Source organism: Mauremys reevesii, unplaced genomic scaffold, assembly GCF_016161935.1.
Source record: "Mauremys reevesii isolate NIE-2019 unplaced genomic scaffold, ASM1616193v1 Contig2, whole genome shotgun sequence".
NCBI classification, from domain to species: domain Eukaryota; kingdom Metazoa; phylum Chordata; order Testudines; family Geoemydidae; genus Mauremys; species Mauremys reevesii.
This window is the reverse complement of record NW_024100826.1, coordinates 2,869,726-2,884,767: the sequence shown is the minus strand read 5'-3', so window position 1 is coordinate 2,884,767 and position 15,042 is coordinate 2,869,726. Positions and strand designations below refer to the sequence as shown.

Here is a 15,042-nt window from a genome sequence, read left to right as displayed (position 1 = left end):
CCTCTGCACCACATGGAATTCAAATTGGTGACCAGGAAATCCAAACATTAAAAACACCTTGAAAGTGAACTTTTATTTGAGACGGCACAGATTTTTGCTTAAAATAATACATTGCCATGCCTGTAAGTACAGAACTCGGTAACCATTCAATGGTGTAATGAGCCACCTGGAAACAGTGAGCTGGGGGGTGGGTGGGGAGGGGGAAGGTGGAAATATGTTGCATTTACATATCTAGTCCATTTCAGTTAATAGTGGTGCAGGTAGTCCATAGGTGACAAGATCATTTGTGCCAGATTTGTGTGGGGTTTGAAATTTTGTCCAGAAATGGAGGGTAAGGAGGATGGCTGTGGAGCTCTATATGTTGGCTGTATGCCAACCTCTACTGGTTGCCATACCTCCCCAGTTTGTCCACACTAGCAGAAGCCTGGGCTAATGTGCCTTCACAGACTGTTCCAAGAAGAAGTGTTTCTGTGATGAACTTGTGGTTGAAGTTCTGGACAGGGCCAACAAGCAGGTCCAGTACCAAAGACAGTGGGACTTACGACTAGAGGCAAGGCATGACAAGAGGCAATGGGGAAGGCTCATGCTGGCTACACAGCTTGAGGAGAGAGTTTCAGTGTGGAAGCAGGGACTTGCTTTGCAGTTCCTGGAAAAGGAACAGTAGCTAAGGGAGGCAGACAGAGCTCAGCAGGAAAAGCTGTTTGAGAGGCTAAAATCACTAATAGCCACAAGAGTAGAGGCTCCTGCTGCATCACCCATACCATGGCCTGAGTTGCCTGCACGGTATCCTGTGATGCAGTCCAGAAACAGCTTGGAAAACTCTATGGCTAGGTGGCCTATGTAATTGGGACCCATGAGTGGCTGGGCAAAGCAACTTTGCACCATAGAACCCTCCATATTGACTGCCTCTCACATGGTTGCCTCCACCCTCTTCCCCTCGGGCCAAGTGTGTGGTTATTGGGGAAAGGAGAATGGGGAGTTAAGGGACATGCAACGGTAAGGAGTTTCTGTCTTGTATATGGTTTCATTGTTTCCAATTGTTCACACACTTATTTTTTTGTTTTTGTTTTTTCCTTTAAGGTTCTGTTTTACCGGTGCTTTGGTCTGGTAATGGCAGCTGGCCTGCCTGGCAATGCGTGAATGTTGTATTTTTCTAATATATGTTTATAAATAAAAAAATTTATGTCATCAAGAAAGTTTATTGCTGTCACTGCATCACATCATACAATGTGTATTTAAAATAATAGAGGTAAACACATGATCAGGGATAATTAGGAATTAGTATACAAACCCTATTCCTCCATACAGTTATCTACATCAAGCAATACTTCAATCAGTTGAGAGATGTGATCATTCCCCTCTATTTGGCATTGGTGAGGCCTCATCTGGAGTACTGTCCAGTTTTGGGCCCCACACTACAAGAAGGATGTGGAAAAATTGGAAAGAGTCCACTGGAGGGCAACAAAAATGATTAGGGGGCTGGAGAGGCTGAGTGAACTGGGATTATTTAGTCTGCAGAAGAGAAGAATGAGAAGGTATTTGATAGCTGCTTTCGGCTACCTGAAAGGGGGCTCCAAAGGGGATGGATCTAGACTGTTCTCAGTGGTAGCAGATGACAGAACAAGGAGTAATGGTCTCAAGTTGCAGTGGGGGAGGTTTAGGTTGGATATTAGGAAAAGCTTTTTCACTAGGAGGGTGGTGAAGCACTGGAATGGGTTCTCTAGGGAGGTGGTGGAATCTCCTTCCTTAGAGGTTTTTAAGGTCAGGCTTGACAAAGCCCTGTCTGGGATGATTTAGTTGGGGATTGGTCCTGCTTTGAGCAGGGAGTTGGACTAGATGACCTCCTGAGGTCCCTTCCAACCCTGATATTCTATGATTCTATAATCACTTCCTTACACCAATCCATACTGTGAACCCCCCTCCCACCATTTCACAAGTGGTTATATCATGCATAAATACATTGCATGGCAATAACCCCCCCCCCCGACCCCAAATCAATGAGCCCCATCCCCCCCCAAGGAATATTCAAAAAAGGTACTATTTCCCCTCTGCCATTGGCCCATGCACCTCCATAAAAGTGAGAGTACAAAGCATCCTGGACTTCTGTTGCCCAGGTGCATCCAGCTCTAGCTGTAGTGGGTGCACTTTCTGGCTGAGTGTAGCAATTCAGTGACTACTCACTGTCATAAGTCCATTCAGGGGTAAATGACTCACCTACGCCTTCAACAAGCCACAGTGATGTGGCATCCAAATGGGTCTGTAAACGTCTCTGACGGGATTTCAGTCTGCCAAAAACAACCATTCTACACCCACTAAGAGTGTAATTAAACTGTCTTTTGCCAGAATCTCTTAAATCTGGATACAGGTTCATAAGCCAAAGCAAAGGAGGGTATGCAGGGCTCTCCAGAATAACTGTGGGAGTAGTAACTCCGTTTATGATACTGTCATTTGGTGGGAATAGTGTCCCAGCCTGTCCATGAATGTAGACCCCCGATTGGCAAAAAAACCTGTCATCATGAACTTTCCCAGTGCAACCTACGTTGACATTCATAAATCTGTGTTCAACGAGAGCCTGCATAACTATAGAGTATTACAGTTTATGGGCTGCTCGTGCTCCTTGAGGAGAGCAAACTGTGAGTACATGAGTCCATCAGTGGCCCAGGTGCAGTTTGGAAACCCCATTCTCTCAAAGCCAGCCCCATTCTCTCAAAGCCAGGAGTATCTTTTATGCCTGCCACCATGGGATAAACCACATACCTGATTGCCTCAGAAACCTCTGCAACCACTTTATTCATAGTTGACTTTCCAACACCAAAACTGGGTGGCAACGGACCTGTAGCAGTCTGCGGTAGCCAACTTCCAGATAGGTATAGCAATCTACTTCTGGACTGAGGTGACTGCTGTCATGTGTGTGTCTTTATGCTGGAGGGTTGGGGCAAGCTGCTCACAAAGCTCCAGAAATGTAGCTTTCTTTGTGCAAAAGTTCTGGACCTGCTGCTGCTCATCCCAGGTCTGCATGACAATGTGATCCCAGTAGTCTGTGCATATAGCCCTGCTTCAGAAGTGCTGATTTACATAGGGATTATCAGTGGCTGTAATTAGTGTCATGAGCAACATCATGCCATGTCTGCGTCCTCCTTGCTCCAACATAAGCTCTGTCTGGTGCCTCTGGTGAGTCAGAAAATACCATTGAAATGTCCTCCAGTGTCTCATGGAAGCGCTGCACATTTCCTGACATAGGCATGAAAGTGCAAGCAAGAGAATTTCTTCAGAAGGTGCCTCCTCCATGTTTCTAGCTCCGGCAGTTGGGAGCACACAGACCAAAATGACACCACATCAGGATTTGTTGACCAGCTGTTCAAACTTCTTGTAATGTGCAGGGTGGGCAGTCAAGTTTTCCCACAGTGCACCAAGGTCAAAGGCTAGAGCAGCCACATTTTGGGACGGCACTAGGAATCTTCTATGATTCTGTGATTTTAAGTCTGGGATATGGTTGGTTTGACTTGAGTCTGCATGCTGTAGTGTGGACCCCAGAACCCTAGGCTTGAGCTCAGGTTTGAAAATTCTTAACGTAGGGTTAACAATCAGTGTAGATGTTCAAGCCCTGGATTCTCCAACCCAGCGTCATCTGACTTGAATCCCATAATCCTGGGCTTACATTGCAGTGTAGACATAGCAGTTAAACCCCTATGGCTTGCCCATGTTAGCTGACTTGGGCTTGCCCAAGCTCCGAGTCCCCCCAAAGAGGGAACGGCTCCAGCCCGAGCCCGAATGTCTACACCACAATTTTACAGTCCTGCGAGCCTGAGTCAGCTGACACAAGCCAGCCACAAATGATTAACTGCAGTGTAGACATACCCTTAGGGACCCAATCAAAGGTACTATGTTTTTCCTTAATGATTTGGTACAGCTCAGAATAAGAACAGATTTTTTCGTTGCCACTAAGCCATTCAGCAGCCACTGTCTCTTCTTAGGAATTGAGTCAGGTAAAGGAGGAGGTGTCTCTGGAGGCTTTCTTAACTCTAATGGGAGCCTTTTTTCTGGGTGAGGTGGTGAGAAGAACAGATCATTTTGAGGAGTTACTCAATTCATAGGTAGGAGACCTATTCCCAGGAGTTTCCAGGATGGCTGCAAGAAGATTTACTGGGCAGAAGAACTAGGAATGAGGGCTCTCTAACATCTTAATGTGACCATCTCACTGAGGAACATGAGTCCCTAGGCAGACAAACATCAGGGAAGGGAACATTCCTGAGAGGCTGGGGCTTACTGGTATAGAGAGCAGCATAGTCAGATTTGGGCACGCCAATAGAGTGATGGGGTAGTGGGTTCTTCATCTAAAATGTCCTTGAGGTAGAGTTCTGCCACATCACTAATCCCTGTGGTCAGGGTCTGGAGTTGCCAGTGGGGGATGGAAAGGAAGGAGGGAGCAGAACAGTAAAAGGGAGGATTTCAGTTAAATCTTACAGGGTTAGCAGCCCAAATCCTCTGAGCAAAACTGTTATGAAGTTGTTCATTGTAGCACAAAAGCAACAAGACTGATGCTGTAATACTGTTCTGGGTTTACATGTGATGATCGTGGAAGGTGCTAAAATCTTGAGTCTATTAGTAGCTTTTGTGGCACTGGCTAAAACAACAGTCTCTAGGCTAAGGAATTCCTGCTGATTTGAGAACGGGGAATGCGTCTGAGGTTTAGAGTGTTGTCACTGCTGACTGATGTCTTTGTTCATTACAACTTCACAAACTAAAAATAACCAACCTAAAGAAACTTAAATTTGATATTGTTTTCATATAATCTAGGTTAAATGATATGTGGACGATTGGCCTACAGGACAGAGAGCTAACCTGCTGGGAAGAGGTAAGCTCTGAATCACAACAATACAGCACTTCCTCTTGATGTTTTTACATAATTTTACATTTTCTATTTCAGATTGTATTGTTGTTTCCTCAGAGTGTAATTTCATACATACTTAGCAGGAAACTGAATATTTCTTTGTTTCTGCTGTGTGCAGATTTGATTTCAGCTTCAGTTTTTCCTTTCAGTTGGGAAAACCAGGTCTGGTTTGAACCTTTGTGTACATCTAGTCTGATCATCTGTATAGCACAGAGCAGAGAGTTTCACCAAGTGATTCCTGCATCCAGCTCATAACTTCTGGTTGAGCCTAGATCAGATTTTCTCAAAGATATGCAGGAATCACTTGGTGAAATTCTCTGGCCTGTGCTATAAGACACACAGTCCTGTCCTAGTTTTAAAACTTCAGGTGATGGAGAATCCATGACATCTGTAGATATATTGTTCCAATGGTTAATTATTGTTACTAGTAAAAATGAACGTCTTCTTTTTAGCCTGAATTTGTCTAGATTTAGCTTCCAGCTGTTGGATCTTGTTATGCTTTTGTCTGCTAGATTACAGCCCTTCTTTCCATGTGGATATTTATAGACTGTGAACAAGTCACCTCTTAATCCTTTCTTGGATAAACTAAATTCACTGAGCTTCTGTAATATCTAACTCTAAGGGTATGTCTACACTACAAAATTATGTTGATTCTATAGAAGTTGATTTTTAGAAATCAATTTTATATAGTCGATTGCGTATGTCCACACTAAGCGCATTAAGTCGGCAGAGTGTGTCCTCACTACCATGGCTAGCATTGACTTATGGAGCGGTGCACTGTGGGTAGCTATCCCACAGTTCCCACAGTCTCCGCTGCCCATTGGAATTCTGGGTTAAGCTCCCAATGCCTGATGGGACAAAAACATTGTCGCAGGTGGTTTTGGGTACATGTCGTCAGTCGCCCCTCCCTCTGTGAAAGCAACAGCAGACAATCGTTTCACGCCAGACACCAGGGTGATTAGAAGAGCACAGCAAGGCGCACTACACATCAGAGAGGCTTTGAAATCAGTTTCATGACTGGCCAGGCTTCAGTGCGACAGTTGCATGTGTTTCTCTTTGATGCAAACCTGCCCCCTTTGTTGATTTTAATTCCCTGTATGCCAACCACCCTCCCCCCTTCAGAATAAAGTAATCATTGTTTTGAAACCATTCTTTCTTTATTAATTAAAAAAAAAGAGATAACGGACAAGGTAGCCCGGGTGGGGTGGGGGAGGAGGGAAGGACAAGGGCACATTGCTTATTGTAGCCACACTACAAATCAAATTGTTTGAATGACAGCCTTCTGTTGCTTGGGCCATCCTCTGGAGTGGAGTGGCTGGGTGCCCAGAGCCTCCCTTTCCTTCTTCCCCGCGCATTCTTGGGCATTTGGCTGAGGAGGCTATTGAACATGGGGAGGAGGGTAGGCGGTTATACAGTGGATGCAGTGGGGGTCTGTGCTTTTGCTGGCTTTTCTGCAGCTCCAACAGACGCTTGATCATATCTGTTCGCTCCCCTATTAGCCTCAGCATCGCGTCCTGTCTCCGCTCTTCGCACTCACGTAATTCTTTGCTGTCCTCTGTCACTGAATGCCTCCATGCATTTAGCTGTGCCCTATCAGTGTGGGAGGACTGCATGAGCTCGGAAAACATCTCATTGCGAGTGTGTTTTTTTCGCCTTCTAATCTGCAATAACCTCAGGGACAGAGAAGATACGGGGAGCGTAGAAACATTCTACACTCTACGATTCTGGGGGTACTGCAGGGTCACCTGTGCTGCTGAGTTCACCACGCTGACCAAACAGGAAATGAAATTCAAAAGTTCCTGGGGCTTTTCCTGTGTACCTGGCTAGTGCATTGGAGTTCAAAGTGCTGTCCAGAGCGGTCACAATGGAGCACTCTGGGATAGCTCCCGGAGGCCAATACCATCGATTTGCGGCCACACTACCCCAAATTCGATCTAGCAAAGTCAATTTTAGTGCTACTCCCCTTGCCGGGAAGGAGTACAGCAGTCAATTTTAAGAGCCCTTTAGGTCAATGGAACGGGGTTGGTTGTGTGGACACATTCATTTTTAAATTGACCTAACACGGTTAAATTCGACCTAACCCTGTAGTGTAGACCAGGCCTAAGGCAGTTTTCCAGACCTCTACTCATTCTTGTAGTATTTTCTGACCCCAGCTGAATTTGTCAGACTCTTTTTTTTTTTTTTAATTAAGTGAGGACACCAGAACTGGACAACAAATCCTTGGAATGCTGGGAAAGTTCAAGAGGATTAGTATTTAAAGGTATAAAGAGGATGGCCTAGGTAATTATAGGCCACTTAGCTTGACATTGATCCTGGGTCAAATAATGGAAAAGCCGATAGAAGATGCAGTCACTAAAGATTTAAAGGATGGCAGTGTAATTAATGCCAATCCACATGGTTTGATAGAAATTAAGTTGTGTCAAACAAACATGATTTTTTTATGAGATTACAAGTTTCATTGGCAAAGGCAATTCTATTGACATATTTAGATTTCTGTAAGGGAAGTGACTTTGGACTACTCCATATTCTGATATAAAAAAATAGCAATACACAAAATGAAGAAAGCACACTAGATGGGTTAAGTACTGGCTGACTGGTAGACCTCAGAAAGTAATTATAAATGGAGAATCACCATTCTGTGCTGGCATTTCTAGTGGAGTTCCCTAAGAATCTCTTCTTGGCCCAATGCTATTCAATGTCTTTATCAATTACTGTAATGGTCCTTTCTTGGGGAGCATGGCCTAGTGGTCACGGATGCAACTCCTGACTGCCAAGGGGGTTTGTGAGACTTCCTGAATGGCAAACAGGAGGGGGGATCAGTTGATTCCAATGATGCAGGTCTTCTGACATAAAGATTTTTAGCATCTGCTTCAGGGTTCAGTTTAAGTGTTCAACCAGGCCATCCATTTGCAGATGATAAACTGACACAGACTTGTTTCATCAAGCAGGACATGAAGTTTGTGTTTTGGTCGGTGACAACTTCCTTGGGAATGCTTACTTGAGCAAAGACTTTCAGTAGTTCCATGGCAATAGTCTTTGCATTGGTGTTATGTAGTGGGATTGCCTCAGGATAGCGAGTAGCATAATCGACTATCACCAATAGGTGTTTGTATCTGGCGGCACTTTTTTCTAGGGGGCCGACAAGGTCTATACCAATGCATTTGAAGGGGACATCGATGATGAGAGAGGGATGAGAGGGGCTTTTACCTCACCTTTTGGCTCAACTAGCTGATGTTCAGGGCAGGAGTTGCAGAAGTTTTTAACTTCTTGATGTACGCCAAGTCAGAAGAAGCGGTCTAAGATCTGGGCCAAAGTTTTCTTCTGTCCAAGGTGACCTGTAGAGAAGATGGCATGGGCCAGTCGCATGACTTCTCATCGATGCGACTGAGGGATGAGGAGTTGTGACCGAATTTTTCCCATCCGATGGACTTTGAGGGTATTGCGCAGCCTGGTGGGGATCTACAACCTCACTTTTAACCACTGGAAGTTGTTCATATGCATGACTCAAGGTCTCATCTTCCCTCTGGTCCTTCATGAAATCAGTCTCTTGGGTCAGTAAGTCCCCTTCCTAGAGTGGGGTTGGTAATGTCTCCTCATTAGGAGGATCTTCCGGCAGCACTTCCTCTTGGCTGGAACCCCCTGCCCTGGGGTCCCGCTCCCAATCTACTCCAGCCAGTGTCATGTGCTGGGGTTCCCTGCCTACTCTGGTTCCCTTGGGCGCTTCCTCCAGGTTCCCGGGAGTAGGTCTACATCCCCTCAATATGTCGGAGAAGTGTTCCCAATCCTGACCCAAAATAACGTGGTAGGCTAGGGTTGGGGCTAGCCCCACTATGAGGGGAGCTTAGTATTCTCCCCTGTGGTGGCCTCTACCTAGGGCACTGGGATAGGGTTTAATATCCCCATAAATGCACTGCAGGGAGATGGTCTTCCTGGGGGCTTCAGGGTAGGGGACCAAGTCATCCCAGACCAGAGTTTTCTCACACACAGAGTTTAGGCCTAGACCTACTACCTCGGTCCCATTTATTTGTACAGGAACTGTTACCTTTGCTGGGGTGCGCTTCCAGGCACAGCTCTCTGGCATCCATACTTGCCCAGAGTTGCACTCCATATAGGGGCATTCCTGATAATGGTGTCCCTGATGCCCACAGGAGAAACAGGCCCCCATGTTTAGCCCCAGGACTGCTGGTTGGGAACTGGGCCTTTCGGAATGTCTTCCCCCAGATGCTTGGTCCCCTCACCCTTCCTGGCTTTTGGGTGGGGAAGTCCCTTAGGGACCCCAGGCTTTATGTTTGGGCTGAGGTTGGAGGGACTGGGGTTTCTCCTGGGTTCCCAGCCCCGGGCTTGAGGGCTGGCTGGGCCCCTGATAGGCTGCGGCACTCTGTGTAGCTTCTGTCTTCCCTGGTTGGCTTCCCCCTTCTGTCAAGCGGTATCTCTGGTGTCAAGCAACGTCTCAAATGCGGGAGTTAGAGCTGTCTCAGCTGCCAGATAGTTTTCCATCAGTCAAACAGCATAGGTAAGTGATTCTGGTCGATGTCTGGGCACCCAGTCCCTGCCCCCGTTTGGGAGGATTTGTTCAAACTGCTCCACCAGGATGAGTTCGGCCACCTCTACTCCAGGCCGCCCTTCTGGCTTTAGTCACCTCCAACATAGATCTCGCAGTTTCTGGGTGACAACCCAGGGTTGAGCCCCAAGGGGGTACCTCTCCCTGTGGAACCTCTGGCAGAAGGTTTCCTTGGTAATGTTGAGGTAGTCCAAGATGGCCACTCTGACTTAAGGGCAGTCTTGGGTGGTCTCTGCATCCAGTCCTTGGTTTACGGGCCGTGCTGGTCAGGGGCCATTGGACAGCTGTCGCCACCTGCTCAAATGTCATCAGAAAAATCTCGGGATCATCCTCAGGGCCCATCTTTGTGAGCTTCATGGGTACTGGTGGGGTTCCTGGGCTTGGTCCCAGGCCCCCCAATGGAGAAGTTCCGGGGGACCCTTGGGGCTTCATTAACGCCACAACTTGTACTAACCTTTGCTGCTGTTCCTGTTTCTGGGCCCCTAAGTCCTGAACCAGTTGCTGTTGCTGGGCAGCCATTTGCTGCAGGAGCTGTTGCTGTTGCTCTGCCTGCTGCTGCTAGTTCTCAGTCATCCATTTTAGCAACCATTCTGACTCCATCTCTGATGGCCTACCAGCCCATGGTATTCTACATTCAGGTGGTTTGGCTGCCGAGGTCAGTCAGTTTCCCCTTCTCTCAGGGGTGGGGTGTTTCCTACATTCTCCACCAATTTGTAACGGACCTCTCTTGGGAAGCATGGCCTAGTGGTCATGGCTGCCACTCCTGACTGCCAAGAGGGTTGTGGGGAGGGGAGCCCAAGCCCTCCTACTCCACTGGGCTCCAACCCAGAGCCCTTTGGGCTACCAGTAGTCTGGCAATCAAGGCTGCTTAAGACTGTCTTCCCTGGGCTTCTTCCTCTTGTCCATCCCCTCAGGGTCAGCTTAGTCCAAGGCTTTCCTATGGTGGGGGAACCCAAACCACAATAAGTAAAGGGGTTTACCAAAGTCCAGTGTCCAGAGGATACTTCCCTTGCTGGTTGTCTATGGGGTGGGTCCTCTCTTCACTCAGGGAGGGCCCTTTTGGGCAGCTGTGTCAGACACTTAGGCTTCCCTCTGCTCTGCTCTGCAGGAGCTGTGGGCTGCAGGTCTGCTGACCTCCAGCTCTGCCACCCAAATGAGCTAATTCCCTGCCTTTTAATTCCTCCAGCAGATGGAGCATTTGTTGTAGGTGTGTTGGGGCAAGGCTGAGTGAGCCCAAAATGATCCCTTAACCCCTTGTTGCCCAGTGTGGAGTTTGTACATATAATCACAATAAGAACATAACATAAGAACATAAGAACGGCCGTACCGGGTCAGATCAACGGTCCATCTAGCCCAGTATCCTGTCTACTGACAGTGGCCAATGCCAGGTGCCCCAGAGGGAGTGAACCTAACAGGCAATGATCAAGTGATCTCTCTCATGCCATCCATCTCCATCCTCTGACAAACAGAGGCTAGGGACACCATTCCTTCCTGGCTAATAGCCATTTATGGACTTAACCACCATGAATTTATCCAGTTCTCTTTTAAACGCTGTTATAGTCCTAGCCTTCACAACCTCCTCAGGTAAGGAGTTCCACAAGCTGACTGTGCGCTGCATGAAGAAGAACTTCCTTTTTTTCGTTTTAAACCTGCTGCCTATTAATTTCATTTGGTGACCCCTAATTCTTGTATTATGGGAATAAGTAAATAACTTTTCCTTATCCACTTTCTCCACATCACTCATGATTTTATATACTCTGTCATATCCCCCCTTAGTCTCCTCTTTTCCAAGCTGAAGAGTCCTAGCCTCTTTAATCTTTCTTCATATGGGACCCTCTCCAAACCCCTAAACATTTTAGTTGCCCTTTTCTGAACCTTTTCTAGTGCCAGTATATCTTTTTTGAGATGAGGAGACCACATCTTTACGCAGTATTCAAGATGTGGGCGTACCATTGATTTATATAAGGGCAATAATATATTCTCTGTCCCCTTTTTAATGGTTCCTAACATCCTGTTTGCTTTTTGACCGCCTCTGCACACTGCATGGACATCTTCAGAGAACTATCCACGATGACTCCAAGATCTTTTTCCTGACTCGTAGCTAAATTAGCCATATGTATGTAAATTATACATACATATTGTATGTATGTAAATTATACATACATATTGTATGTATAGTTGGGGTTATTTTTTCCAGTGTGCATTACTTTAGATTTATCCACATTAAATTTCATTTGCCATTTTGTTGCCCAATCACTTAGTTTTGTGAGATCTTTTTGAAGTTCTTCACAGTCTGCTTTGGTCTTAACTATCTTGAGCAGTTTAATATCATCTGCAAACTTTGCCACCTCACTGTTTACCCCTTTCTCCAGATCATTTATGAATAAGTTGAATAGGATTGGTCCTAGGACTGACCCTTGGGGAACACCACTAGTTACCCCTTTCTATTTTGAGAATTTACCATTAATTCCTACCCTTTGTTCCCTGTCTTTTAACCAGTTCTCAGTCCATGAAAGGACCTTCCCTTTTATCCCATGACAGCTTAATTTACATAAGAGCCTTTGGTGAGGGACCTTGTCAAAGGCTTTCTGGAAATCTAAGTACACTATGTCCACTGGATCCCCCTTGTCCACATGTTTGTTTACCCCTTCAAAGAACTCTAATAGATTAGAATGTCCCAGAAGAAAATAAAAAAATGCTGGTAAAGAAGATCAGTTCTACTGAGTGATCTGGATTGCCTGGTTAATCTGGATTCACCTGAACAACATGTGTTTTTTATACAGCTAAATGCAAGGTTGTATATCTAGGAACCAATAATGAAGATCACTCTTATAGGAATTGGGGGCTGGGCCCATATTTTGGAAAGCAGTGACTCAGAAAATGAGTTAGTGGTCAGGTGGATAATTATCATGACCTCTCATTTTGATGAGGCACCTAAGAGAGCCAATCTGTTTAAGCTTTGGTTTATGCACTGAATGATAAATTGTTGAATAGCCAGCTCAACTTGGTTTATGACGTCAACTTGCCTTACCTAAAAATGTGTAAGTAGGCACACGGAAAGGCAAAACTTACCAAACTGGGGTTACCAAGCCTGTCCATTTGCTCTGGTCTGATTTGGTTTGCAATCTGTAGGTTTTTTTATACATTACTTATTTTTCTTATATTACAATTTACAACTAACTGTGTAACTTATTATCCAATCACTAGCAAAGAGGAACTGTGGTTTAAACATTCTGTTGTGCATTATATTTCCATGAAAACAACTTTGACCAATACAACTGAATATAAGCTGAAAACATGTTTTTGCTAATTACTTCATTTTGCCCTTTTGCAGTTGGAACTTCTATTCACCTACAACACTTATCCCTTGTGGTTTTTAGCATAGTAGAAAAACAACTTAAAATAGGTTATGAGAGTATATTATGGTCTTTTACTTTAAAACAATCAAACTAGTAAATTTCCACTGTGTCTCTCTCTGTCTCTCTCTCTCTCTCTTAACGTTACTTGCAAGGCTTTATGGGAGTTCTTTAGTGTAGTTGTAATATATGCTTAAGCTTTAGGCCTTATGTGTCAACATGCAATATTTTGATGTATAAACAAGGGTATGTTGAATAGAAGAGTGTATTGACTAGAAGTAAGTGAAGTGTTATTACTATCGTATGATGGCATTACTGGATACTCTCTCCAGCTCTGGTATGCGTGCTGTCAAAAGATAGTCCTTCCAAGCTTGTTAATAAAATATCTTGGAAGCTATGTTAAATCATGTGTTTAAGATTGTGACGCTGGCAGACCAGGTTGCAGCTCATGCCTAGGTCTCACTGACACTGACACATGCATAGCTGGAAATCAGTCTGGCTCCCCTGTGTGTTAGCATTGTTAAAATAGATACTAAGTTTATAAGACTGTGCTTAGTGTTTGGACTTTATGAAATGCTAGTGTGTTGCTGCCTGTGTTAATCTCACTTATAATAGCTGTATCCCACGTTATAAGGTAATATTTAAGTGTGTGCTTTGTAACTATAAAAGTGTTTGCTGTGAAACTGGAAGCCCCCCAGTCAGCAGAGCAGCATTACCGAGTGTGAAATTCTAGTTTACCATAAGAGGTGTCACTTCCTGCCCAGCAAAAGAAGACCTATAGACAACAGATAAACCATTGTGAAACATCAGTGGAAAAATACTTTATTTGTTGCTCCCCCCCATGAAGAGGGGATGTGCACAAACCCTCATCCCATCACACTTTGAACTCTGGGGGAAGGGAATAAAAATCTTTGACCAGAAGGAGCTGTATCACTATGCTGCCTGGAATTTGGAGAGGGTGACATTTCTAAGCATAAACAAAGGATCTCTAAGCTGCTTAGCTTTGGTTAGTTAGTCCTAAAGGATGTATAAAGCTTGCACATTACAGCAGCTTCTATTACTTTTTGGAACCTAAGACTGTAACTCAGTTGTGTGTGTGTTAGTTAACTTGCTTTAACCTTGTAAATAACTCTTTTTTGGTTTTCCCCCTAATTAATAAATATTTAGTTAGTTTATTATAGCATTGGCTACAAGTGTTGTCTTTGGTGAGAGGTCTACTATGCACTTGACTGGGGTAAGTGACTGGTCCTTTGAGACTGGGAGTAACCTGAATATTATTGTGCTTTTTGGTATCAGGGACTATCTGTCAAAAAGGAAAGTTTGCTTCAGTGGCAAGATAGACTGAAGTAAACCAAGGGAACTGTTTGTAACTCCATGTTAAGATTGTTATAGTGCTTGAGGAGTTCACACTTGATACTTGGTTGGTGAAATATAATTATGGAACACACAAACAATTTGGGTCTTGTGCCCTGCTTCTTAACAGTCTGCTCTGAGGTTGGCACTCACGGTTGTGAGCCACTCCAGACAACTTGATTCAGATCTCCAACTATTAGAGATCAAGATGAGACCTAATGTGGGGGGCTGACTAGCTCATATCCGCCTACTGTGGTCTTTTTTATATCCAGATACTTAAGAGTAGGTCTTTTTATATCCAGATACTTAAGTCTATAGGTCTGATCCAGCTTGCAGTTCTTATGTCTCCTCCAAACCCTTTACGTAGATATTGGCTTAAGCCCTGAAATATGAGTTTTAACAGATACTGCTAAGATGAGAGTTTTGGAGGGTGTAGCTGCAGACTCCATACTTGGAGGTAATGGGACTTGGTGAGTGGCGCATTTGGTCAGTCTGTGGGTTGTCTGTCTGCTCTCTGAGTATGGGCTGCATAGCTGCCCCTGAATAAGCAGCTGAGACAGATCTGTGTGTTGGTGCCTTGGTAAAGCCATGAGGCTCTGACCCTTGGAGCTTTGTTCAGCCTCACTGTTTAACCTTTCTGAGTGGTTAATCTCTCCTTGGTGGTGAGGAGCAGAACTGAGCTGAGCTAAACAAAGAGACTTGGTATAAAAAGTCATTTGCTAGGTGAACTTGAGAGACACAAACAGAGGCAACTATCAGAAGAGTTTTGAGGTCAGTTTAGAGAGGCTCTCCTTCAAGGTTCAGCTCTACATGTGATTTCAGGATTGTGAGCGATGGAACAGTGATCATGATTTGAAACAGATGTGCCATGTTTTTTTTTC

At 44.9% G+C, this 15,042-nt stretch overlaps 1 protein-coding gene across 9 annotated transcripts in view; it reads left to right on the top strand.

Moving 5' to 3' along the window:
- Window positions 1–15,042, top strand: part of LZTR1 (leucine zipper like transcription regulator 1) — a 271,551-nt gene that overhangs the window by 69,181 nt on the left and 187,328 nt on the right. For all 9 annotated transcript variants that reach the window (XR_005592029.1, XR_005592030.1, XM_039517962.1 and 6 more), the window contains one exon: window positions 4,798–4,855. Coding sequence is in view for 7 of the 9 variants with exons in the window: in XM_039517962.1 (XP_039373896.1) it covers window positions 4,798–4,855 (58 nt within the window). In the remaining 2 variants the exon portion in view is untranslated. The remainder of the gene's footprint in view (window positions 1–4,797; window positions 4,856–15,042) is intronic.